We start from the raw sequence: 24,557 nt of genomic DNA, 5'->3' as shown, positions 1-24,557 counted from the left end.
CTCTCCCCTTACAGTGGTCGCCTCCATGTCTTTGCAGAGTCTGTTCCTTCTCCCAGGAAAGCCCTTCTGCCCTGCCCCTTTGCCCGCCCTCCTTTGACTGTTACTTTAAGGGCTCATTTGACACCTTCTCTGGGAAACTTCTCTAGTTCTTAAAGACTGGATTAGGCAGAACAAAGGTATGTGCATGGAATGACTCTAGGTCCAGTGCTCCTTCCTCCAGTGCCCCACAGCGAGGTCAGGGAAACACCATCACAGAAATTGCAGTCCTGGCCCCAGAGGCCACAGCCCAGTGTTCTCTATAAAATCTATACCCCTCTTTAAAAAGCTTAAAAGTTCCATGCCTCTCCCCACCCCCCACCCCGTACCCTCCTCTCTGCTAGAAGAATCCCCTTAGATTTTATATTACTAAAGCAATAATTTTGTTTCCCTTTTCCAAATAGAAGGTTGCAGTTTAATATTGTTGTAATGCCTTTGCAGACTACCTTTGCATGCCCCCCACTCCCAAGCCAATATGCCTTCCCTCCCCATTTGAGAATCAATGGCTTAGCACAAACGAGTACTGATGGAGAGAGGCCAGGCGTGTGCAGTGGTGGGCACATTTGAGCACGAGGCATCTGTATTAGCTCCCTGCAAATCCTGCCTCTCGGCTTGGGTCTGCCTTTGGCATTAGGGTTCTCCACTCACCTCCAAACAGAGTTCTGCCAAAGGTAAGATCTGCAGCACCTGACCCCAAGTGTCTCCCCAAGGGGTCTGAATAGCACCCAGAGTGAGCCACTGGGTGGGCACAAAGAGCCCCTGGGTGAAGGGGGGGGCAGGGAGGGAAGATAAGAGAGGGAGAAAGAGGAGAAAAACACACAGGGCCAGAGAGGGACAAGGAGGGTGCGGCCATCTGTACCCACTGCCCAGCCTTCCCTGCCACCCCCAATGCTGGGCAACAAATGGGGAACTCTGCTTATCTGGAGAGAGGGGTGGTGACAGGGACAGGGATAGAGAGCCTGGAGCATGACCCTGTCCTCCAAGCAGCTTCCAGACTGATGGGGAAAAATACATAAGGTGCCAGATGCATGGTGTGACAGACAGACACACAGACAGACAAGCAGACAGTAGTGCCTACTAGGGAGGACCCTGGCCTCTGGATTCAGCCAGACCTGGGCTCATATCCCAGCTCTGTTAAGTTGCTAGCTGTGTGACCTTGGGCAAGTTACTGAACCTCTCTGGGCTTGGTTTCTTCATCTGTAAAAGTGGCGCTTTCACTACCACCAAAACAGTTGTCAGCTGGTGGGCTCAGCACAGGGGCCTGGAACATATCAGCAGTCGGTAACCTAAGACAAGACCATTAAGTTGCAGGTGTTCAGAAAACACAGCAGAGCTGACCTGGGCCATGCCAGCTGTACCTTCTCTGCCCAAAGGGGAGCCCTGGCTGGCCGGGCATCTGAAGGCTGCTTACAGGGGTGCCGGGGCTCTGTTCTTGTCATTTCAGTGATCAGTGTGAGCCGCCCCCTGGATTACGAACAGATCCCCAACGGACTGATATATCTGACTGTCATGGCCAAAGACGCTGGCAACCCCCCTCTTAATAGCACTGTTCCTGTCACCATCGAGGTGTTTGTAAGTACCCAGGGCTCTGGCCTTGTCCTTCCTGGGTAAGGAGTGTCAGGGATCCTGCCTGAACCCAGTGGTGTAGAACTGTGTCCCCACATCCTTGGCTGTCCCCACAGCTCGGAGAGTTACCGGCAGACCATTCCAAAGCCTGCCCCTAGCACACCTCTGCCACTGCTGCAGCAGCTAAGCTGCCTCCCAGCCTGGCCAAGGGAGGCCCCGGGCCCTGAAACTCAAGAAGAGTCAGATTGTCCTGCTCTGATGTCATCTGGGGACCTCAGGACACCCTTGGATGGGGAATGGGAGCTGGGAGTCAGGCAAGGAGGAACTGTCATGGGATTCCTTTATTTCTGGCCACATTCTGTGAAGTTCAAGGCCATTCCTGGAAGGTCCTCTTCTCTCTTCTTCCTCTCTGTGTATCCCCCTCTGTCTTTTTTCCCTTCCTTTTTCCATTCCTCTGAAGATCTAAAGGGGTCTGAATTGAAACCACAGCTTGTCTGACATGAATATCAAGCACACCTTAGTGCTTTCAGTGTCGGAAATTGTCAGTCGCCGAATCCATCTCCACACTGGTTCATTTGCCCCGTGCCACATGGGGATGCAGAGCATGGTGTGACATCGGGGCCAGCGGGCCTCTCCCTGCTGAGACTCCCCCCACACACCCCTGTGCACGCACAGGCATGCCCCGCCCCGTCTGCAGGACAGGGTGGACACGTGCGGGAAGAGTCAGTGCATTGCCGGCTCCAGGAGGTTGTGAACCCACGGGCAGGTTAGGAGATGCACTGTGACCCGACAGGAGAGCTCGGGAGGCTCTCGCCCCAGAGCAGGCTGCTGGACAACCTCCTGTCACAGCCCCTGGCACTGCCCCACACCCAGCGGGGGCCAGTTCCCAAGTGGAAAGGTCCTTGTCTGGGCCGGGGGCCCATTTGCTTGCTGAATAGGATGGAGCTGGAAGTGGAAGTAGAGGTGATACCTAAGGGGGAGCCCCCAGGTGGGCAGGTAAGAGCAGGATTTAGGGGCAGAGCCAGGGACAGCAAAGGGCAGGACAGAGAGTTGGGGCCTTGCTTCTAGATTCTTTATGTCTGGACCTCAGGCTTCAGGGAGTGTCAGGGGAAGAAGAACAAAGAGGAGAAGATCCACAGACACCTAAGAACTTGCCCATCTCGAACCTGCAGCCTCCCACCTCCACACGCCAAAGGGACACCAAGGAGCTAAAATGCGTTTCCTGCCCATCGGGACCACGTGCCGCAGGCTTCACCACACGGGCGACCCAACCACAGCCCCCAGACCTCCCCTAATGCTGGCCACACTCACAGCCCCGACCAACCTACCTAAGTCTTCAACCAGCCGGGAGGCTGCTCTGCCCGGCGGGCAGTGAGTGCCGCCTGCGTGCAGTGCAGCAGCAGGACGTGAAGGTGAACTTGAAGCCTGCTCCACGCCCCAGCAGACGCTGAATGCAAAGAGGGGCGTGGGTTTGGAGGCACGTGGGTTTGAAGCCCGGCCCTGCCACCTTCCAGCTCTGGGACTCTGAAACTCAGTTTTCTCTTCTAGAAAAGGATAATCATGGTACCTGCCTTATGATACTGTTGTGAGGATGAAATGAGATCACACAGGTGGCACCTGGCACGTTGGTGGTCATCACAGCTGATGAGACAGCCACTAGTACCAGCAGCAGCGCCCATACCCTAGCCTGTCGCTAGTGCAAGGGGGACTTCCAGAGAGCAGCTGGGGCAGATGGGAGCCCGCTAGGCTTTGGGGGAGCAGATACAGAAGAGGGGGAGGGGAGGGGAGGGCTAGGGAAATCAGCCGAAGTGCTTACCACCAGCGCAGGGCTGGGTGGCCCCGGTAGCCAAATGGAAACCAGCACTTGAGCCCCAGCAAGGTGCCGGGGGCTTCACTTCACCCAGTCCAGTTCAATCCCATTTTACAGATGAGGAAGTTGAGGCTCAGGGAGGGAATGTAGCTGGCCCGTGGTCAACAGTGCCTTCCTCACTTCCCGCTAGTAAGTGGCAGGGCTAGGATCTGAACCCTGACCTGAATGACTCCTGCGTGACATTCTTTCTGCCACAGCCGTAGGCCTGGATCTGCGGAAATATCACCCCATCCACCTGTGATTGAGACCAGTGCTTCTCAAAGTTCCCTGTGCACCTGAACCACCGGGGATCTTATTATAATAAGATGCAGATTCTTATTTAGTGGGTCTGAGGTAAGGCCGAGATTCTACATTTCGGACCAGGTCCCAGGTGATTCTGATGCTTCTGGTCGGGGCACCACACTTTGAGTAGCAAAGCCTTCCAAGATCTGCCCTCAGGGGATTCTGAAACCCAGGCTCTGCCCCAGACCCCAGACCCTTCCCAGCCTGTGGCTCAGTTAAGGAGCCTCAACCCCTCAAAGGGGCCAGAGCAGGCAGGAAGAGGAAGCCCAAAGGGCTGAACTGGCCTTTTATCCACTCGAGTGGACGAGCGGCCTCCCTGCCTGGCACCAGAGAGCGGAGTGTCCATGCCCAGGGGGGTGTCAGGGCAGGAACCCGCCTCACTCGCCATTCAGCAAGCCAGGGGCTGCCCCGGCGTGGAACCGCAGCGGTCCAGGAGAAGGGGCCCCACGTTCAAATCCCCTCAGAGCCGTCATGGGGTCATCAGGGGCCAGCTCTGACCCCGGGCAGCAGGAAGGTCTGACAGCAAAGACAGGTGCCACCTCAGCTGTGAGTGAGCGTTGTCTCTCGAGCACGGTTTTCAGAGGGCATAGTCACTTGTGTCTAAGGACCACACTTGAAAAGGTCACCGACTTTGGGTTTATTTTGCACATGGGTGGTTTCTAAGTAGCTGTCACTCGGCTAAGCTGCCTCCTCCCTCCACCGAGAGGATTTTTCTCTCAACTGAAGAAAAAAAAAAAACCGAACAACCCCAGCAGAGATGAAGGAGTGATGGCTGCACTTACCGCACAGGCTGGGGGTGGGGACAGGCAGGTGGAAATGACAGGGCTCCAGGGGGGCGGGGTGCGAGGAGCCCGGTGATTCCTTTTCATCCACTGCTTGTTGGTTTTTAATAAAGAAGTCAAACTCGGTTTGTAGATTTCCCATTAGGGGACAATAAGCTTTTGTAGAGGGAGCCGCTGAATTAGAACTAATAGCGAATGCAGCGCCAAGATCCAGGGAAATATCACCACTAATAAGTTTCTGCCTCACGCTCTGTCACTGACATTCTCGGCACTGTTTCGTGCAGCCAGGCAGAAGCTTAAATGTCTAAGTATATGGGGCACTCGTGCCCGCGCCATGGGCCAGGGACCAGGGGCCAGGGAGATGCCCAGGCACATTGTTGAGGAAGTCCTGAGACCGCCTGTTATCCTGGGAGAGGGACAGGTCACATGAGCCTTGTGCAGTCCAGAGCCAGGGGACAGACTGGAGAGGAAGAGGACCATTCCCTTCTGGGCAGCCACGATCCTGGAGGGCTGGATTCTCTAACGTCCCAAGGGGTAGGGGGCCAGGTATTGGCCCCCGTCTCTCCCATGATTGCTCAGCCAGAGTGTCTGCAGCAGAAGGGGCTTAGTACAGCGTCACTCCCTCAAAGGGCTCTCAGTTCCCTGAGAAATGAGGCCTCAGAGCAAGAACCCTAAAGATCTGAAGTATAAAAACTGCCCAGGGGGGCCGCGACTCAGCCTGACTCCAGAGCTCTGCACCAGGCTCTATAGAGATAGGGGAGGAGTCGGCACCAAGGGGCCAGGGAGGTCCCTGCAAGGGAGGGATTCCCGGTGAGGGGTTGCGAGAGCAGTTGGTGAGGATGACCGTTGCAAAGGGCAGGAAGCCTCTTCTCACTGAAGAGGGGAGGCCGGGATTGGAGGTGCAGCCAGGGCGGGAGGGGGCAGAGGGGCATCTAGGCTCCAGTTCCCCTGAAACGGGGCTGCCCACCTGGCCCTGCTCAGCCCCTCAGCAAGCACTGTCCCCTGCCAATGGCGAAGGCGGGAGGGGAGGAGGGATTGCTCCAGAGCTGACAGGGTGGGGCTCTGGGCCAGTGTTTGCCTGGGGAGTGGAGGAGCTGTTGTTCTGGTGTGTGAGGAGGGGCCTGGCTGCACCTGCCTGCAGTCACCCCAGGGCAGGAGTCAGGCTCTGGAACCACCTGACCCTGACCTGCCACTGCACACGTCAGTATCTATGGGGTGGGCTGTTTCTTTCTCCCTTCATTCTGGAAGAGCCCTAGAACCTTCCACCATCATCTTGGCTGAACTGGGTGGGAGGTCTGAGTGGGCACCCCCAGCGCGGGGGCTGATGAGCTGAGGGTGGGAGCTGGAGTGAGCTTGGAGCTCAGCTGGAAGACCCGGGGAGGGCAGGGCAGCAGGGAGTGGTCGGCAATCCCAGCGCTGCCTTCATTCTCCGTCTCCCTGTCCGTCCTGTCCCCACCGTCCCTTCCTGAGCCCTGCATACTTCCCCAAGGCCTGTCCTACCTCCTTGAACCACAGCCCGCCAGAGGGACGCCTGACCCCCTCGTGACACCCGCCTGGCTCTGGCTACACGTAGAGGCCAGAGCTCCTTAGTGCCAGCTGGGCCCAGCCTGACCCCTGGGTGCCCGCCTTGGACAGCTGAGCAGCCCAGCTGCCTCCCTGGATCCTGCAGCCTGCCCGTTTTCCTTCCAGGATGAGAATGACAACCCTCCCACCTTCAGCAAGCCTGCCTACTTCGTCTCCGTGGTGGAGAACATCATGGCAGGTACAGGCCCGGGTGCAGTGGGGGCTGGGGCACGGGGCTGGGGGACGTGAATGCAGGCAGCCAGCAGGCACGGCACCTGCGGTGTACAAACCCCAGCGCTGCACAAAAATCCAGAGCGGTCCATGGAATTCTATGTCTGTTTCCCAGGCCAAGAGTCCAGTGACAGATCAGGGAGCCTTTGGAGACATCTAGTTATCTGCCAGCAACAGCTGTCACAGGGCACCTCCTGTGTGCGGGCACTCTGGGCACCTGGTCCCGGCCCTCCTGCAGCTGCAGTCTAGCGGGGAAGAATATACTGATGGCTGATTAATTAAGCAATCTGGGCTAAACGATCTAGAGTGTGCAGAGAGTTCTGAGACTAGAGGGCTGGGAGGCAGGTCCCAGGGGCTGTGATTTCAGAGCGGGTGGCTTTGAGAGATGGCATGTGTTCCTATGTAAGGCTGAGAACGAGAAGCTCATCCCGGGGCCAGGCCTTAGGTGTCAGGGCCCAGCTTGCAGCCCCAGGACCACTAGCTCCGTGCTCAGACTCCAGGGGATCTGCTCTGTCTTCGGGGCAGGCTGGCAGCGTCACTCTTGCACCAAGAGTGGACTATCCCATGTCAGGAACTGATAGAGCAGCTGAGGGGAAAGGGGACAGCTGGAGTCAGGCACAGATGGAGTCAGGGACAGTGGAGTTGGGGATGGTGGAGTCAGGGATACTGGGTCAGGGGACAGTGGAGTTAGGGGACAGCTGGACTCATGAATTGCCTTCTGTGGCACCACAGAGCCTTCTAAAAAAGCCTGTGGGACCCCTGTGGTGCCTGGCGATGAGCTGGTGGCTCTTCAGTTGCACCCAGCCCGCCTTTGTGTCCCAGTCAGGCATCGCCTGGAGAATGTCACGGGTAAAGGGCCCCCGCAGTCCCCACCGCCCCCAGGCTCTGCCCAGGAGAGGCCTTCACTGTGGTTCTCAATTGGTAGCCACGTTGGTGTGCTTGGGTGAAGGGCTGTGTCAGGGCTCACGTGCTGGTCCTCCTGCTCAGGGCCGGCCTGAGGGTCACGTTCGAGGCCCCAGGGCTGCCTGGACGGGCCACCGTGCCCTGCCTGGCTCCCCCAGGGCCTACTGGTTCATCAGGGTGGTAACCCCAGCTCTGCTGCCCAGTGGGTACTCACAGCAGTGGAGCTGTGCCCCGCAGGCTGTGTCCCCTGGGGTCCCCCCCCCCAGCACTCCCACAGGGCAGGCGTTACTGTTAGACCCGTGTGCAGAGAAGGAGGCTGAGGCTCAGGCTTGTTAAGGCACCTGCGAGGGCCTGTGGGCTCCCAGCCTGGGTGTGACCACTCCAGGAGCGCACTGAGCCTTCTCACCAGCCCAGCTGGCACGAGGGTGGCAGGACGGGCTGTGCCCAACAGCCCTGCGGGCACAGTCTCAGGACACGCCGCTTCCAGGGCTGGACAGGGCAGCTGGAACAACCAGCCCCCCGAGCCGGGATCCCCAGAGCTAGAATGAAGGTGAAGGCCGTAACTGGACATTAAAGAGAAAATAAAGCCCCTATAAATTCCCCTGTGATCAAGACAAAATGAGACCAAAATTGAATACAATAAACGTAGAATAATTTAATATGGAACTTCATTTCTTTTTAACTTAAAATAAAAGCTGGTTGATCTGAGTGCATTTGCTGTGCCGGCTGGCCAGACGGGGGCCAGGGAGCGGCCCTGGTGTCCTCGGTGAGGTCGGGCCGGGAGGGGAGGGGGCCGGAGGAAGACAGGGGAGGGCCCAGTCCTCACAGCCCGGGGCCCTGGGCTACAGGCGCCGTGCATGAGCGCCCTCACCCCGGGGCACCCCAGCACACAGGCTTCCCGCCTCCTGAGAGCTGGTCACAGGAGGTTCCCCTGTGCTGCTCCCTGGCTGGGACTGTGAGCCTGGGGACCCAGGGTGAGTGGCACCGCTCCCTCCTTTACCTCCGGAAGGAGCCACAGTGCTGTTCCTGAACGCCACGGACCTGGACCACTCCCGGGAGTACGGCCAGGAGTCCATCGTCTACTCCCTGGAGGGCTCCTCCCAGTTTCGGATCAACGCCCGCTCCGGTAAGCCTCCACCCCGCCCCAGCGCCTGGTCCTCACCACCTCAGCCGACGGTCCCTGCCCAGCCCCGGGACCGGCCTCTGGGCCGGGGTCTCCTCCCTTTCGGTGCTGAGCAAGCCAGCCTTGAGCACCCAGTTTTATCCCTGAAATAGTCATGTGAGTGTGATTGCTGCTCTTACCCCCCAAAAATCACAACATGAATTTATCCACTAAAGGATGTCTTTCAAGGGTGAAGAGTCCTGTTATGTTTAAAATGTGTTCCATTTTACAAACAGCTAGTTAACACACTACTCTTTGCGGACACCTTTATTCAAGCCTAAGCGTCCCCCTCCCTCAGCTGTCAGCCTCATTCTTGAATCCTGGCTCCTCTTCTTACACAGTTGCGTACCTCAGTTTCCCCACCTACAAAAGGAGGATGATCACATTAGAGCTGTTGTGTGGATTAAATGAGTTCTTATAGGGAACAAACTTAGAATAATCTCTGGCATTTAATAAGTGCTAAAAAAAAATTACTGTCATTATTCTGTTTTGTTTATCACATAAGACCCCCCCCACCCCAGGCTTCCTGCTCAGCCCATGTACCTCTCTTCTTTCTTCTTCATCTCTCCATGCGCCTCCCTCCAGCTTTCTCTCCTCCTTGCCCCTGGGAAGAAAGGGGGCAGAAAGAAGCAACAAGAGACCCAGGCTTTTCAGCCAGACCTGGGAAGGAACCTGGGACCCCTGCACATTCATTCAGAAATCCTGGGGCCTGCTCCGAGCCAGGTGCTATGCTAGGTGCTGGGGTACAGCAAGAAGTATGACTCGGCCCTGTCCTCATGGGGTTCCAAGTCAGCTTAGTGGGTGTACAATGCACCCCGCTTCCAAATACTCATTTCTGTATGAGTTAAGGGAACTCTGGGTGCTAAAGAGGTAAACCCTGACATTGCAGTTGCTTAAAACAACACAAATTCTATTAATCATTCTTGCAGTAATCCAATGCAGATGTTCAGTGGACAGCCTTCAGGGACGCAGGCTCTGTCCATGTTGTGGCTCCAAGGTCCCTGCAGAAGAGAAAAGGGAAAACTTGGAGTATTGAGCCAGGAGGAGGGCAGCTACGGGCCAGGCCTGGAAGTGACATGTGTCACTTCTGCCCGCATCCCATCGGCCAGGCCAGTCAGTGGCCTGCCTAAATGCAAGGACAGCCGGGAGCACAGGCCCTGCCTGGCAGCCACTCTCCAGCAATACTTCCGCCCAGGGAAGGGAGCAGGAAGCTTTGGTGGACACTGGCCATCCCTGCCACGTGTGTCAGCGGCCCAGCAGGGCATTAGGTCTTCCTGCTATCCCGCCCTCCCCGGTTGAAGTCAGCCTCCATCCCTCTTCCGTCCCCTCTCCCTGGAAGCTCAGGGCACAGATGGCTGGTGCTGACATGCGCAAAGACTGGAGAGGGGGATCCGGGCCATGACGAGCCTCTCCTCCCACCCCTGAGAAGCTGGGGCCTTCCTGCCTCTTTGCCACGTGAATATTAACCACGTGCCCAGTGCTGTTCTGAGTGGCCTGACCAGCATCATCCCATCCCACCCCCTCCCCACTCTGCGAGGCAGTTACTGGCATCAGCTCCATTTCCAAGTGAGGAAACTGAGGCACAGGAGAGGTTAGGTAACTTGACTAAGAACTCACAGGAGGTGAACTTCTGACTCCAGAGCCCAGGTGCCAAACACTGCATTGTAGGGAGCCACGTTAGAGCTGCGTCCTGCCACCCAGATGCAGTGGTGGCTCCCCGGCCTTTCAGCCACTCCCCTTTCCCCCCCAGTCGGGGGCTGCAGCCCCACCTGGGCCCTTTAATGATGACACGGATATTTTCTTGCTGCCTTAATACAGCTTCTTCCACTCCAAAGGTGTAAGCGGTTTCCTCTGAGCTCCTTGGTCACATTAGCCAGGCCCGCTCCACAAAGGTGGCCTAATTGGATCTAATTTCCCAGACAAGAGAGGCCATCCATCATGCCGACAAGTTCACGTTTAAAACTTTTTAGAGATTAATTTCTTCCTCGCCCTGCCAATTAATCGACACCACCCCGGCAGGGAGTGTGGCTTGTTGTGCAGAACTGTGCCAGTCTTCCGTTCCTGGCCTTGGCCCCTGCACTGCCCTGTCCCCCAGCCCCCAGCTCCCAGCTCAGCCCTGCACAGGCCAGAGAACAAGCCAGCATGCCAGGGAGGGAAATGTCAGGGCAGAAGGGGTCTCAGGGACCATCTGGCCCAGCCCCCTTGTTTTATGGTAGAAGAAACCAAGCACAGAGAAGTTAAGCAACTTGCCCCAGGTCACACAGCTCAGGCGACAGGCATGAAAAGGTGGGTGGAACGTTGTCCCTGCCCGTGAGGAATGCTGAGAGTCCACCGGAAGGAAACACTCATTTTCTGAGTGTTGGGAGTTCACCTGTAGTTATTTCAGCCTCACGACACCTCTGATTGGAAGTCACACTGATCTCCATTTTATAGATAAGGAAACTAAGGCTCAAAGAAATGAAACAAATTTCCCAAGGCCTGGCGTCTGGGAAGGGCCATGATCAGAATTCAAACCTGGGCCTCCCTGTCTCTCCCACGCCGGCTGTGACAGTGGTGCCAAGGACGCTTACACTGGCCCACACCTGCTCCCAAGCGCCGACTGTGTGCTTTTTTGATCATGAACTCCATATTCAATACCAACCACTTGGTAGCTTAAATGAGCCCTGGGGGGGGAGTATTTACACCGTGGACATGAGGAAATGGCTTTTTTTCCTTTTGGGGAGCCGGTTGTCAAACGTTTACCAGCACATCACTACCAGGTGACATTTGCATTTCAGTTACGCTAACATACAAAGAAACGTCAAACATGGGCTGACAAAAAATGTGGTCTAACTGTTCATATTTAGCAGAATAACTTATTTACATGCTAAAAAAATTCCAAGGCAATATAATCATGCGATTTATGAGGTAATTAGGAAATTAGTTTGGAACTATGAATTCTCAGTGCACCGTGGGTTGGACTGTCCAGTAACGAGTCACAAGTAAGAACACGCGTGAACCACTTGGTGTTCCTCCTTCCTGTCGTATTTCTGTGACTATATAAATAAACAGTGCCGGGCACTGTTCTGAGATTTCCATATATTAACTAAGTTAATCCCATAGCAGCCCTATGAGGTAGGTCCTATTATTGTTCCCTTTTGACCATATGAGGAAACTGAGGCACGGAGGATTTCAGTAACTAGTTCCAGGTGATAAAGCCTGGAAGACACTGTCAAAAGTCTAGGCAAGAGGTCCCCTGTGACTGAGTTCAAGGCCCTCCTGCCCTGTTCTCCAGCCTTTCCCCTGATGGGCCTGGAGCCCCCAGCTCCCCAGATGCAACACCTCCTCCGCATGGGGTTAAAGTGCCCGGGTCCAGGGAACTGGCTCCAAGGCACGGGTGCTTCCCCCCCACCCTCTGTGAGCACCACGTCCCCAACACGCACACGCCGCCAGATGACTGCAGCTTGCTAACATGTCTCGGGCATGCTCCCGCCCTGCCCCCCGCCCCGGGCCGAACCCTCTCACGCACGCTCTTCCCCCTCCGGCAGGGGAGATCACCACCACGTCTCTGCTGGACCGAGAGATCAAGGCTGAGTACATCCTCATCGTCCGGGCAGTGGACGGGGGTGTGGGCCACAACCAGAAAACTGGCATCGCCACCGTGAGTGCCCACCCCTCCCGTGCCCCCGGCCACCGTTCCCAGCTCATCTCCAACTTGCCCCCTTGGGCCTGTGGGCCCCTGTGTCCCGAGCACTGTGGGAGTGAGTGAGGTGGCAGGTGCCAACGTGTCACCAGCAGAGGTCAGCCCGGGGGTCACCACAGCTGTAGGGAAGGAGGCCCTTGCCACCTGGGATGTGGGGCACTCGGGAGGAGCAAAATGAAATACTTTCTCTCCTGCCCCACAAGGCCACCTGGGCAGGTGGCAGAAGGCACGCACCCCACAGTTCCCTCCCTGCCTTGGCACCTGCCAGAAACAGAAGCGGCATTCCTGCCAGGAAGAACAGCCCGGGGCGGGAAGCGGGGCCCTGGAGGGTCTCTGGGACCTTGTCACTGCCCACCCAGTCCTTGCGATGCTGAGAAATGATGCCTCAGTTTCCCTACCATGAGGTAGTAGGACCAGTGGAGGCCCAGAGCCCCCATCCATGGTCTCGTCACCCCTCCCGCCGCTGCTCCCGGAGAGTAGAAAGCTAGAGGAGGGAATGTGGGGGCCTGAATGTGCTCTTGGCTGCAGAGGGCAATGGAGAGTGAGAAGCAGGAGGACTGCTGACAGGTCACTAGAGCCACCTCTCCTTCTTGTCCCCCGTTTGGGGTTTTGGCTCTTCCTCAGAACCTGTCTCTCCACCTTCCTCCATGCCCTCTCCCTGCCCGCCACAGCCACCCCCATCACTGCCCAGCCAGAGGGGTGGGGATGGTATTGCTTGGCCTGGGACTTGGCAGAAAAATCCCCAGTGCCCTCCCTTGTCAAGAGAGGCCCCTGCTAATAGGAATAGGAGTCCCATAAATAATTTACCTGGTGGCAGGTGAGCAGGGAAATTGCTTGGCTTTAGCTGAGACTGGAAAGCTCGGGGATTCTATGAGATCCCTCGCCCTGTCAGTCATCTTCAACTGAGACTGGGAGTGGCATGGGAAGAGTCTCAGGTCACAGCAAGGATTTCGGGGGTCATTGCATCCATTCCTCTGCCTCCTGAGGGGACAACACCAAACCCTGTCTCCTGAAGGGGCTTGCTCCTGTCCTGGAAAGCCCAGGCCCTGCCCGAGGCTCCCAGAGTTGGCAGAGCTGGTGGAGTCAGTGCAGAGATGGCTGGCAGGCATCTGAGTGCCACGTCCTGGGGCCCTGCCCTGCCGGGGCCATCTCAGCTGGGTGCGTCCCACAGCGCCCCTTGTGGCTCCACAGGTGAACATCACCCTCCTGGACATCAACGACAACCACCCCACCTGGAAGGATGCTCCCTACTACATCAACCTGGTGGAGATGACGCCTCCCGACTCCGACGTGACCACGGTAGGTGTGGTGGGCAGCGGAGCTCCCAGGGGTCCCTTCCCAGGGGTGCAGGCCTGCCCATGTGGGGCTGATGAACCTGACGTTCTGGAAGCTCTCTTGCGTGGTGAGAGGCGGTCAGAGGTTGAGGGAAAGCCCCCACCCAGCCTCCAGTGTCAGTGGGCTCCAGGTTTCATCAAACGACAGTGGCAGGGGAGCTAGGGCTGCTTCAGCTTGTAAGCCACACGTGCCCTAGACTGCGGGACTCCGGCCACCCCCTCAGGAGAGCCCCCACCCTCAAATGGTACAGGCTATAGCTCTCACCCCAGTGCCTTTCTGTCACTACCCTGTCACTGTGTCCACCAGCCAGGGTCAGCTCCCCCACAAGCTGGACCCCAAGGCTGCCCCAGCAGGGGGCTTGAAGTTCACCCCAGGAACTTTCTGGCATGGGATTTGCCTGGTTTGCACAGGCCCCTGTGTGTGTTGTGTGCACATAAGTCGAGGTTTCTGTGTGCAGGGATGTGACTTGGGCTGCGGAGGGGAGACATAGCCAAAGCCACCGGGCATCCAAATTGGAGACCAGCATCATGGGGAAGCTCAGGAAAGCCAGGGTCAAGTGCCCACTTGACTGCTCAGTTCCGAGAGTCACATTTATAAACCTTCTCCTCCTCCCACCCTGGGGTCCCATGTGGCCTCATTTGGGGAGGCTTGTCTCCAAATGGCCAGCCCCACTGCCACCAACCCAGCCCTGAGATGGACATGAATCCTGACAGCTCATGCCAGCCCGTTACCTGAACACCTGGGACATGCCCCTGCCCGGTGCCAGGGTCTTCTCGTGAGTTCTCTCCCTTCCCTGTAATAATCCCACGTGGCAGAGGGATTCTGCCCCCATCTCACTGTGGAGGAGATGGAGACTCAGAGTTCAAGGGATTTGCCCAGGGTTGCAGAGCTAGTAAGAGGTGGTGTCGGGACTCAAACCCAGGTCTGTCTGACTTTGAGGCAAGGGATTAGAAAATTACCTGGCCCAGTCCTTATTCCTGTGTTGGCTCAGAGGGTGCCCTGGCAGGTGGCCCAGGTCCTGAGGAGCCGGAGAACTCGGGCAAATTTTCATCCAGTAACCTTGGGCTGGTGATGCCTGCCCTCCCCACCCTGCCCCTCATCAACCACGCCCAGTAGTGACCAGGCCCACCTGGGTCTAGGTGGGAGAGGGGGTCAACCTAGAAGGAAGGTCAAAGAGAGGGGGGAAAGGGTTGGCCATCACACCTGTCCTGTCCACCTTTCCACGTGTGCAAGATCTGACTGGCCCTCCACCGGATTGGGGTGTCCCCTCCCAGAGAGTCCAGTGGCGCAGGGCAGGGGGGAGGGATGTGGAAAATGGAGACCAGCATTCTAGGGAAGAAAAATCTGATTTTTCAAAGCCCCTGGTGGGGGATTCCTTCCAGCTCAGCGCCAGGTCTCGAAACCACTACACTAAGCCATCGGCACAGCCCTCTTGGGCTTTCTGGCGGGCGCTCTCTGCTGCCCCCGCATGGGCACGTGCCAGCTATGTGACCTTGAGCAAGCTACTTAACCTCTCTGTGCTCCAATCTTCTCATCTAGAATATGGGGCTAGTACGAGTGCCCACCTGATAGAGTTGTGGTCAGTACTCGAATGAGCCAGAATACAGAAAGCACTGGTGCATGGTGCGTGGTCAATACATGGTAGCTGTCATCATCATCATCATCATCAACATCATGTGCCCCCCTTGCTGGAATCACAAGTGTCTTGTTCCGTGTGAACCACACTGCCTAGCACAGTGCCAGGCACATTGTAGGTGTTCAAAATATTTACTGTTGAGGGCTTGTTCGGCTGCTGAATATCTAACCTTTCCTCCCCTCCCCACTCGACCCCCAGCTCTGCCAGGCTGGGGCTGGGTCTGCCTTGTCAAAGGGAAACTAGCGTGTGTGGCCCAGGACTTTCCCAGGGCTCCTTCTAGAAGGGGCGCTGGCCACAGCCCCTGGAGTCCGAGGCACAGGGCGATCCCAGGGACTTTTCAGAGCGTGTGTGCGGGCAAGTGTGTGCCCACGTGTGCCTTCATTCAGGTGCCTTCGGAGTTGGGGTGTGTGCATCTGGGTGGGCCAGGTGTGGCCTGGCACGTGGGCACCGAGGACGTCCCCTGCATAGCCGTGTGCTCTCTGCAAGTGAGATTTTGGTCCAGTCTCCCTCCTGGCTCCTGCAGCCTCCTTCAAGGACCTGGCTGATGGGCATTGATTTAGAGCCTTTCAAAGCCCTCCAGCAAAATAAAGGAGAGGGGAGAGGGAGAGAATTATTCCCCGTCAGGCCAGGAGAAAAATGACGAGCGTGAAATGGAAAATAAATGCGGGGAAAGTGGTGAGATTCTACAGAATTGCCCAGCAGGGAGCCTGCAGGAGGGGTCACAGCCCCCGCTCCATGCCCCCAACCCACCCTGTGACCAGGGAATGGGCCGAGAGGCCCGAGATCAGTGCCCACCTGCAAACCAGGGCCACTTGGAAGCAGCTGCCCCAGGCACTCTCTGGCATAGGGGGCAGGTCAGGGAGAAGGGAGAGAAGTGGAGGCCCCCCCCATGTGAAATTGATCTCAGCATGTTCAGCAACAGGCTGCTGACCTGGAACAGGTCATTTAACTGCTCCATACCTCAGTTTATCCATCCAGAAAATGGGTATAAAAAATCTCTCGCTCCTCTAACTGTTGAGAGAAGCATTGCAGAAATGTAGGGGAGCTGGTCGTCCTTGTCCATCAGTAAAATGACTTTGCCTGCTTTGAGTTATGCCTGGAGTGCCTAAAAGCCCCATCTCCTGTTTGCAAAATGGGTGTGGTAGGGTCCCCTTTATGGAGTCTGGGGAAACTGAGGCAACATGCCCACAGCATGATGAGGGCAGGGATCACCCCTTCCCTCTCCATTGGTGCTGCAAGGCTGGGAGCAGACAGGGGTGGGCAGAGCAGACTGAGGTGGGGGCGGGGGCTGCCTCCCACCTCTCCGAAGTGGAAGCGGGCCTAGGGTGGTGCAGGCTTCCGCCCCTGCGTGGGCCTCTCTCACTGGCCTCCCTGGAGCCCAGGGAGGGGGGCAGATAGGCTTTTTCAACCACGGAGCCCATCTGTCTGTTCTGGTCTGGTGGCCCCAGAGATACTTCCAGCTGGGGATTAAGCCAGAGGAGGGGCAAATTCTGCTGCCACAGCACAAAAGGCCCCACATCAAGTAAGATGAAGGAGCTGTCATCACCGAGTGTCCTGGAGTTAAGAATGACACTGTCCTGATGCGGCCCCAGGGACTGTGGTCACCTCCCCCCACTGATCTGTCTACCTCTGGTGGGGGCGGTGAGCTAGGGGTGAGGGCTGCTGCTGTCCTGGTCCTCGAGGACCCTCCAGGCTGCGTCGGCTTCAAGTCTGGTGCTGTGTGACCTTGAGTCCGGCCTGTGCCTCTCTGGGCTCTGCTTTCCCCTTGTGGATGGTTAGAGAGCTCCCCCACAGAGCAGGGGATTGTCAGGCATAGGGGACCTCGGCAAGGACAAAGAGCCCTCGGAGACCTCAGATGGTCCTTTGCCAGGATCTGGGAACCAAAGGGACATCAGACTGTGGTTGGGACAGCACTGAGCATTGGTCCCTTCATGGGGTGGGGGCTTATAAGCGGGGAGCCAGGAGGTGGGTGGAGAGTTGAGGGGGCCAGAGCGTCTGCCCGAGAGTTTCTCCCTTCCAGGGAGGCTCCGCCCTGTCCCTCCTCTGCCCCTCCTCCCAGCGCCATGACTGTCCCAACTTGCTGGGTCCCATCTTCCAAGCTGGGGCCCAGCCCATGGCTCCCTCCCCATGCCCTGTCATCCCTGGGGTCACAAGGGCCAGTTCTTTTCAAATCCCCCCACAGTCAAAAGCTCCAAAGGAAGGAGGAGAGGGTTGGGTGAAGAGGAACCCAGTCTCCAAAATCCAGGGCTTCAAATCCTTTCAAAAGCTCAGCCAAGGGTAGAGGGACTCCACAGCCCTTCCCAGCCCCTACTCTGGAGAATTCCATGGTCAGGGACCTGCTGGGGGCCCCTGCTCTCCCAGAGCCAATGGACATGTCACCCTGCATGTTTGGAGAGGAAGGACACAAAGCCGTGCTGCGGTGCTGTGCAGGGGGTAGAGTCCCAGCTCTGCCACTTCCTGGCCTCCAGACCTTGGGAGCCTCACTGAGCCTCATCTGTGAAATGGGTATAATTACAGGTTTCTGCCTCATAGGGTTGTTGACAAAGTAGGTGGAGATGACCTGGTGCTCATGAGACACTGGGTGCCTGCTGTGTGCAGGTGTGTGCTGGGTGCTGTCGGGGGCGCCAGTGGCGAGGCAGGGTTACCACCCCCACTTTTACAGATCGGGGGCCTGGGCTTAGCTGGAGAAGGGGACTTGCCTACGGTCAAAGCTCATGGTGTTGCCAGAGCGCAAGGCTTCCACTGCTCATTCATTGCCCGAACCTCCTGCCTCAGACCCCTCTACTGGTGCCAAGAGGGAGGCCCACTTCCTGGGCCTAAGCCAGGGGTGCCTGGGGCCAGTGTGTGAGCTCACATAACCCCAGCCAGGCCCAGAGACACCCTCCCTGGGCTGGGCTCAGTGACGGGGCCTGTGGCTCCCGGGCAGGTGGTGGCTGTGGACCCGGACCTGGGGGAGAACGGCACCCTGGTGTACAGCATCCAGCCGCCCAACAAGTTCTACAGCCTCAACGGCACCACGGGCAAGATCCGCACCACCCACGTCATGCTGGACCGGGAGAACCCCGACCCGCACGAGGCGGAGCTGATGCGCAAGATCGTCGTCTCTGTCACTGACTGTACGGACCCCCGCACCCCTCACAGCCCCGCACACCTTGGGCTGTGGCCCTTGACTCGGGCCTGTGGACGTCCCCCGGTGACTGGTCCTCTGGGGGTGTGTCTGATCACTAGGGGTAATACCCACGTCCGGGCTGCGATCCCGCAGAGCACCCCCAGGGGCGGAGGGCCTGGGGCGGGGGTGCCAGGCCCAGGCGGCCTCCTGGGGGCTGTCAGGATGGAAGGTGCTCTGTCGCCCTCTCCCCGCTCACCCCTCCTCCCTGTCCCTTTCCTCTTGCACCTGTCTCACCCTCTCCTCGGCCCCCTCTCGCTCCCCATTCTCCGCAGGTGGCAGCCCCCCTCTGAGAGCCACCAGCAGTGCCACGGTGTTTGTGAACCTCTTGGACCTCAATGACAATGACCCCACCTTTCAGAACCTGCCTTTTGTGGCCGAGGTGCTCGAAGGGACCCCTGCAGGGGTCTCTGTCTACCAAGTGAGTCTCCCTCAGCTTGTCTCCACCAGCCAACAAGTGGGCAGTGTGTGCCCGTAGGCGCCTAGCCCCGTGGCCACAGACAGTATGCAAGCAAGCCCCACCAGGCATGGGGAGCCCGTGCTGTGAGAGCTCGGCAGTGGCTGGGGTGGTCTGGGAAGGCCTCCTGGAGGAGGAGGGCTTGATCTGGGTCTTAGAGAGGCGGAGGGGAAGGTTAAGGAGATGGGTAAAGGCAGAAGAAGGAGGCAAAGAATTCTGGGAAGCCTAGCTGGAAAGTTTCTCGGGGCCTGATATGGAGGTCTGGCCCAAGACCTTCAATGCCCCAAGCCTGCAGGTGATTCTAGAATATAAAGGAGGCGACTAGTGAAGTGCCCCCTCCCTGTGTGGCTATGCCCCTTGCCCATGCCCTCGCATAAGCCCCACGGCAGCTGCCTGCAGTGGATGGGACCCTCCCCACTTTGTAGGAGACTTTAAAGAGACTTGCCCAAGTCCCTGGGGCTAAGAAGAGGTAGGGCCTGACCTTGAACCTGGCCCCTTTGCCTCCTGTTCCATCATCCTTCTAGTCAGGGAGACCCTGAAGGTGCTGAGTTAGGGGAGGTGATGCCCCACCAGGGGCCGTGTAGAAACACCAGAAGACCCTCATGGTGAAGAGCACAGGCTTTGGAGTCCAACCACTATGGGTGTAGATCCCAACTCCACCACTGGTGTGCTGTGTGACCTGGAGCAAACTACTTAACCTCTCTGAGCCTCAGTTTTCTCACCTGTGAAATGGAGATGATAATAGTACCTGCCTGGCTGTGCTGTAGGGATTCAATCAGATATACATGTAAAACAACCTGGCGCTTGCACTGCAGGAAATACATGGTAGCTGCCGTGTTCATTGAGTGTCTGTCATGAGGGTTTAACCCTAGAGACAATAGGGCTGCCCATTCCCATTCGAAGAAGACGGGGTTGTTTGTCAGGATGCCAGAGTGGGTAACCTTGGTGGTGCCGCACAAGCCCACTGTGCCTCAGTTTCTTCATCTGTAAAAATAGTGTTCTCTTGTTCCCTGGAGTGTTCTCTCCAGAAGAGCATTCTCCCCAAATTCCCAGCAGAGGGCGCTGCCATCCAGGGAGCGGCAACCAGTCCCCGAGGGAGAGTCCGCAAACAGGAGAGGGGCGGGGTGAGAGCAAAGGAACCCCCAAACCCAGTTCTCTGGGGCTCACAGACAGCGGAGGGAAGAGATGCCCACCCGCGCAACTTCCGAGCTCGTGGAGGAGGTTGCTTCATAGAAGCAACCATAGAAGGTGGTTGAAGCACCAGGGAGTGTTCGACTTGAACGCTGTCTTCAGCTGCAGGACAGGGGTTCTGACTTGAGCTGTGTGGTTCCCTGGCCCCATCCAGGACCTCCACCAACAAAGATTTCGGCAGGATGTGCCGAACCTTCTCCAGGGGGTAGAGCTGTGTGCAAAAAGTAGAAGTAGTGAGCCCCCTGTCCTGGAGAGCGTTCAAGCTGAGCCTGGACATCCTCTTGTCCAGTCTGTCGGATGTGAGTTAGACCACATGACTTTGCCCTTATCTGCCAATCCTGAGAGTCTTGGCTCAATCCAAAGCTCTTATTTTTAACTGTCACTACACGTTTTCCCCAAATGTCTTGAATCTGCGCCTGTAACACTTTGAGGGCATGAGCTGGGCGACCTCCGATCGGGACTGGAGGTGCAGGAGAGGCCTTGCCTGCACATAGCCTCACATGGCTGTGTTAGGCAATGATGAAATCCTCAAGTGACTTTTAAAAAATAATCATCGATATTACTATCATCTTATTTTTGCTGTTGCCTTACAAATCAAAACCGAGCAGGGGGAGGGGAGCCTGTTAATTGAGCATTCTGTGCAGTTGAGCTCCGGGTAATTGAAGGGGTCTGTAAGCTGTAGCAACTGCTCCAAGCCAGCACTGGAAGGGCTGGAGGGTGACGGAAGATTGCTGAACACTGGAGAGTCCAGAGGGTCCACAGCCCGCTGGAGCAAATCTGGGAGGGCTTCCTAACAGGGAGAGCGGAGTATAAAGGGGGAAAGCTGTGGGGACCTGGACCCTTGGTCTAAAGAGTCCCTTCTCCATTCTACCCCTGGCCTTAGTACATCTGGACCCGAGGGCGTCTGGATGGCTTTCCTCTGACACGCTGCCCCCTTAGAGAGCCTCTGGGAGGGTGTGCTGGGGACGGTGGCCTGGCCTGAGGCTCAGAGGGGAGGGGGTGTGTCTGGCTGCAGCCAAGTGTGGGTCGGCAGGGAGAGGGGCTCCTCTTAGGGAGGGGCATCAGTCCTGGCGCCCCACTCTTCACGCGGCCCCTCCTCTCTCTCAGGTGGCGGCCATCGACCTGGACGAGGGCCTGAACGGGCTGGTGTCCTACCGCATGCAGGTGGGCATGCCCCGCATGGACTTCCTCGTCAACAGCAGCAGCGGCGTGGTGGTCACCACCGCCGAGCTGGACCGCGAGCGCATTGCCGAGTACCAGCTGCGGGTAGTGGCCAGCGACGCGGGCACGCCCACCAAGAGCTCCACCAGCACGCTCACCGTCCGCGGTGAGAGGACGGGGTGCGCCTGCTCTGTGCTGAGCGCACAGGCACGGGCCTGGGGCAGTGCCAGGCGGGGCAGGGAGCCCACGCTGTCTGCCGGATTTGTGGGCACAGGCTCCCTTGCCAATGGGGTGGCCTCCACAACTGGAGCCATTCGACACAGCAGACCTTCCCTGTCTCCCCCAAGTTAACAATGGCAGCGGAGCCTTCTCCCCACCTGGCCGCTGCCTTCAGTGCCCCAGAGCCCAGGGACAGCGGCCCGGACCCACTGCCAAGGTGCTCTTAGCTCCTGATCCCGGCAGCAGCAGAGAGGGTTTGAGCAGGGTTGGGACTCTTGGGGTCATGAGCAGGCAGGGGAGGCTGCAGGGCCCTCTGTGCTCGTTGGAAGCCAGGACATGTAGAAAGACTTCCCCTCCCATGGGTGTGGGGCGCCTGGGCCAGCAGCGGAAGGGCATCGCCCTGGGAAGAGAGCAGCTGGGATTCCCAGACTCCCTGAGATTCCTCATCCCCCTGGGCTCTGCCTTCTCTCGGTGCAGGGGTGGGGTACTGTTTCTCATCCACTCTGGATGTGTCTTTAACTTTCGGGACCAGGTGGGGACATGAGCTGCTGCCAGAGGGCCAGGACTAACCCTGGGGAAGTATTTGCAAGGCTTAAGGGGCAAGACGTGGCCTGTTCGCTAGGCCTGTTCCGTCCCGTCCTGGCTCCTGCTGGGCAGCGTGGGAGGGGCAGGGGGTGGTTAGCCTGGCACGGGCCTCCCTCACCCCTCAGGGAGACCTAGGATGGCAGGGTTTAGAGAGAGCACAGCATCATCTCTCCTTTCGTTCCAAGGCTTGCCTGTGGGCTCCTGGGGCCGGTTTGAGGACCCACTGCTGATTGACAGGGAGTGTGTCCAGTCTTTAAGAAGAGAGGACCCATGGGGGGCTTTTCTCCAAGGCTAAGCAGAAACCGTGTCATCAAACGAGCCCATCATTTCTCCTGCCATACCACATAGAGTAGCCACAGTGGGTGGGGTCAGTCCACCGTGAAGGCCGCCCCAAGGCCCCTCTGCCTGAGCACAAGGGGCCTGGCACGCAGAGCTGACAAACAAGTCTTTACAGGACCTTTTGGGGGGAAAGTCTTCCAAGCCAGCTCCCTTCCCTGAGACCTCGTCACACACAGGGGCCTCCTCAAGCCTGCAGCCCTCCGCTCTGTCCCTGTGTGACTTTGGACAAGTCACTCGGCTGCTCTGAGCTTCCGTTGCTCAGCTACGCAGCATGTCTAAGAATGCCTGCCCCATAAGGACGCCTGGTCCTGGATGGGAAGCACTTGGCGAGGGCTTGGCACGTGGGAGGAGCTCACAAATGGTCACTGTCATCGTCATTATCATAAGCATTGTCCTCTTCGTTGCTGTTAGGTGCATACTGGAGAGAGGCTCTGGGGTCTCCTCTCCTCCCTCTGACAGCTCAAGCAGCAACAAGCCCCCAGCGAACAGGGACAGTGGAGGGTCTGGAGCTCTGGTCAGCTTGGTCCTGGCCCCGGTGGGCACAGGGGGCCCTGGGCTCATGACCAGGAGGTGCTGACACAGGTGCCACTGGGAGCCTGTGACTCCCTTGGAAATTCACGCCCTGCTTGGTCTGGGGCCGGAGCCACTGCTTGGAGCTGGGCTGTCCGAGGCAGAATGCAGGCCTAGCCCGGGCTCCCGTTCTGCCCTGCAGTGCTGGACGTGAACGACGAGACGCCCACCTTCTTCCCGGCCGTGTACAACGTGTCCGTGTCCGAGGACGTGCCGCGGGACTTCCGGGTGGTCTGGCTGAACTGCACGGACAACGATGTGGGCCTCAATGCCGAGCTCAGCTACTTCATCACAGGTGCTGCCCCCACCTCCACTCGGGCCCCCCGGGGCCCTGGCTCCACCCCTCCACCCCTCCCAGATGTGGAGCCCGATGAGGTGCGGGCAGGGGAGTGTGGGAAGGAGGCCAAGTCTCCACCATCCGCCTCTGGCCCTTGCCGGTGCTGCTCTGAGGATGCGCTCTGGGCTTTTCCCAAGGGCTCTGCAGCTGGATTGTGCTGGTCGGGCTCCCTGGGGACCCCTGAACCTGTTGGCCGCAGAGATGGGGGAGGATCTACCAAGATTCATTCTGGAGGGGGGTGGAGCCAGTGCCTCCTGCGGAGGAGCCCTGACCCCCATGCCCCCCAAGTCAGGGTCACAAAGCTGTGACTAGAAGATTGTGGCCTGCTCCTCCCCAGGGACCCTTTTCTCATGAGAAGTCCCCTCTGTTCAGAGGCAGATGCTTTAGATCTCCCTAAATGAAATGATTTTAGCTCAAAAATGTTGAGTAGCTATCACCTGGAGAGCTGTGGAGACAGATTATGAGGCCATGGCCTGGCTCCAGAGTGGAAAGGGAGCCGTGATCCATTAGTGATGTCTGCCACGGTGGTAGGGTGGGTAGGTGGTGGCAAACAGGCCATGCATTTGTCATTCCTGGATTAGAACAGCTTCTCAGCCTTTTTCAGTCCCTGATACACCTCAGAGGTATGGGGCGGGGGAGGGGGTAGTCTTCTACATTCTTCAACCCTCCCTTGGCCATTATATCGGCTCAGTCTTTGCTCTGTCCACAACCTGCCTGCAGCCACATCACACAAATGTTGCATATGCATCTGTGCCTGTACACTTGTGCAGTGCCCACACCAGCCTCCCTGATAGCTTTCCTCTGAGCCAGAATCGTGGCTCACAGCCCATGCATAGCTTGCTGCAGCCAGCGTGACTTTCAGCCCTTAGTCTCTCCTCTCCAGATCCTTCCCTCCCTCCCCTCTCTAAAGGGACCAGCACCCTCAGGCCACCTTCTCACAGTCTGGCCCACAAATCAGCCCTAGAAAATGCTTAGTTACCAAGACCCCCTCACGTGGCACCAGCCCTGTGGCTCAGCCATCAGTAGGACTCGTATCTCAGTTCTTTCCTTGTCCCCCAGGAGCAAGATTATGTCTCTTGCAGATGGTACTTCAGATACTGGGGAGCACTGGAGGCTTGGGGGTCATGGGTCTTTCCCCAGGGGCAAATTTGTAAGGATAAGGAAGAACCCAGATGACTTCCCAGCACCCCAAAGTGGCGGGTTCCTGCTGAGAGCCCCCCGAGCTTTGCAGTGCGCGCAGTGCGTGCGTTCTGCAGGGAGCCACGTGGAGTCCTGGCCCAGGCTCACCCCAAACCTAATGCAGCAATGCCCTCTGCTGCCCAGAACACGGCACTGCCCGCCAGCTGGCGGGAGAGGGTCTCCCACACCGTTCTGGGAGTCCTTTCCTGGCTCCCATCCACCTCGGAGAGGAGACCCTTGCACTTGTACCTGTCCCAGAACTCGGGAAGATTCAGTGGCACCTGTCTCCTGTCCGCCTGCCTTTA

At 57.8% G+C, this 24,557-nt stretch overlaps 1 protein-coding gene across 1 annotated transcript in view; it reads left to right on the top strand.

Annotated features, from left to right (window-relative positions):
• Window positions 1-23,493, top strand: part of LOC123650386 (cadherin-23-like) — a 294,848-nt gene extending 271,355 nt beyond the window's left edge. Inside the window, exons 18-26 of the mRNA XM_045569214.1 lie at window positions 1,481-1,608; window positions 6,226-6,298; window positions 8,243-8,359; window positions 11,923-12,035; window positions 13,269-13,376; window positions 17,975-18,164; window positions 18,490-18,635; window positions 20,970-21,189; window positions 22,879-23,493. Of these exons, the coding sequence (XP_045425170.1) occupies window positions 1,481-1,608; window positions 6,226-6,298; window positions 8,243-8,359; window positions 11,923-12,035; window positions 13,269-13,376; window positions 17,975-18,164; window positions 18,490-18,635; window positions 20,970-21,189; window positions 22,879-23,381 (1,598 nt within the window). The 3' untranslated portion in view covers window positions 23,382-23,493. The remainder of the gene's footprint in view (window positions 1-1,480; window positions 1,609-6,225; window positions 6,299-8,242; window positions 8,360-11,922; window positions 12,036-13,268; window positions 13,377-17,974; window positions 18,165-18,489; window positions 18,636-20,969; window positions 21,190-22,878) is intronic.
• Window positions 23,494-24,557: the final 1,064 nt, after the last annotated feature.

The sequence above is a fragment of the Lemur catta genome, chromosome 14 (genome assembly GCF_020740605.2).
Source record: "Lemur catta isolate mLemCat1 chromosome 14, mLemCat1.pri, whole genome shotgun sequence".
Lineage (NCBI taxonomy): Eukaryota > Metazoa > Chordata > Mammalia > Primates > Lemuridae > Lemur > Lemur catta.
Note: the sequence above shows the minus strand (reverse complement) of the source record. Positions and strands in the feature narration are given on the sequence as shown.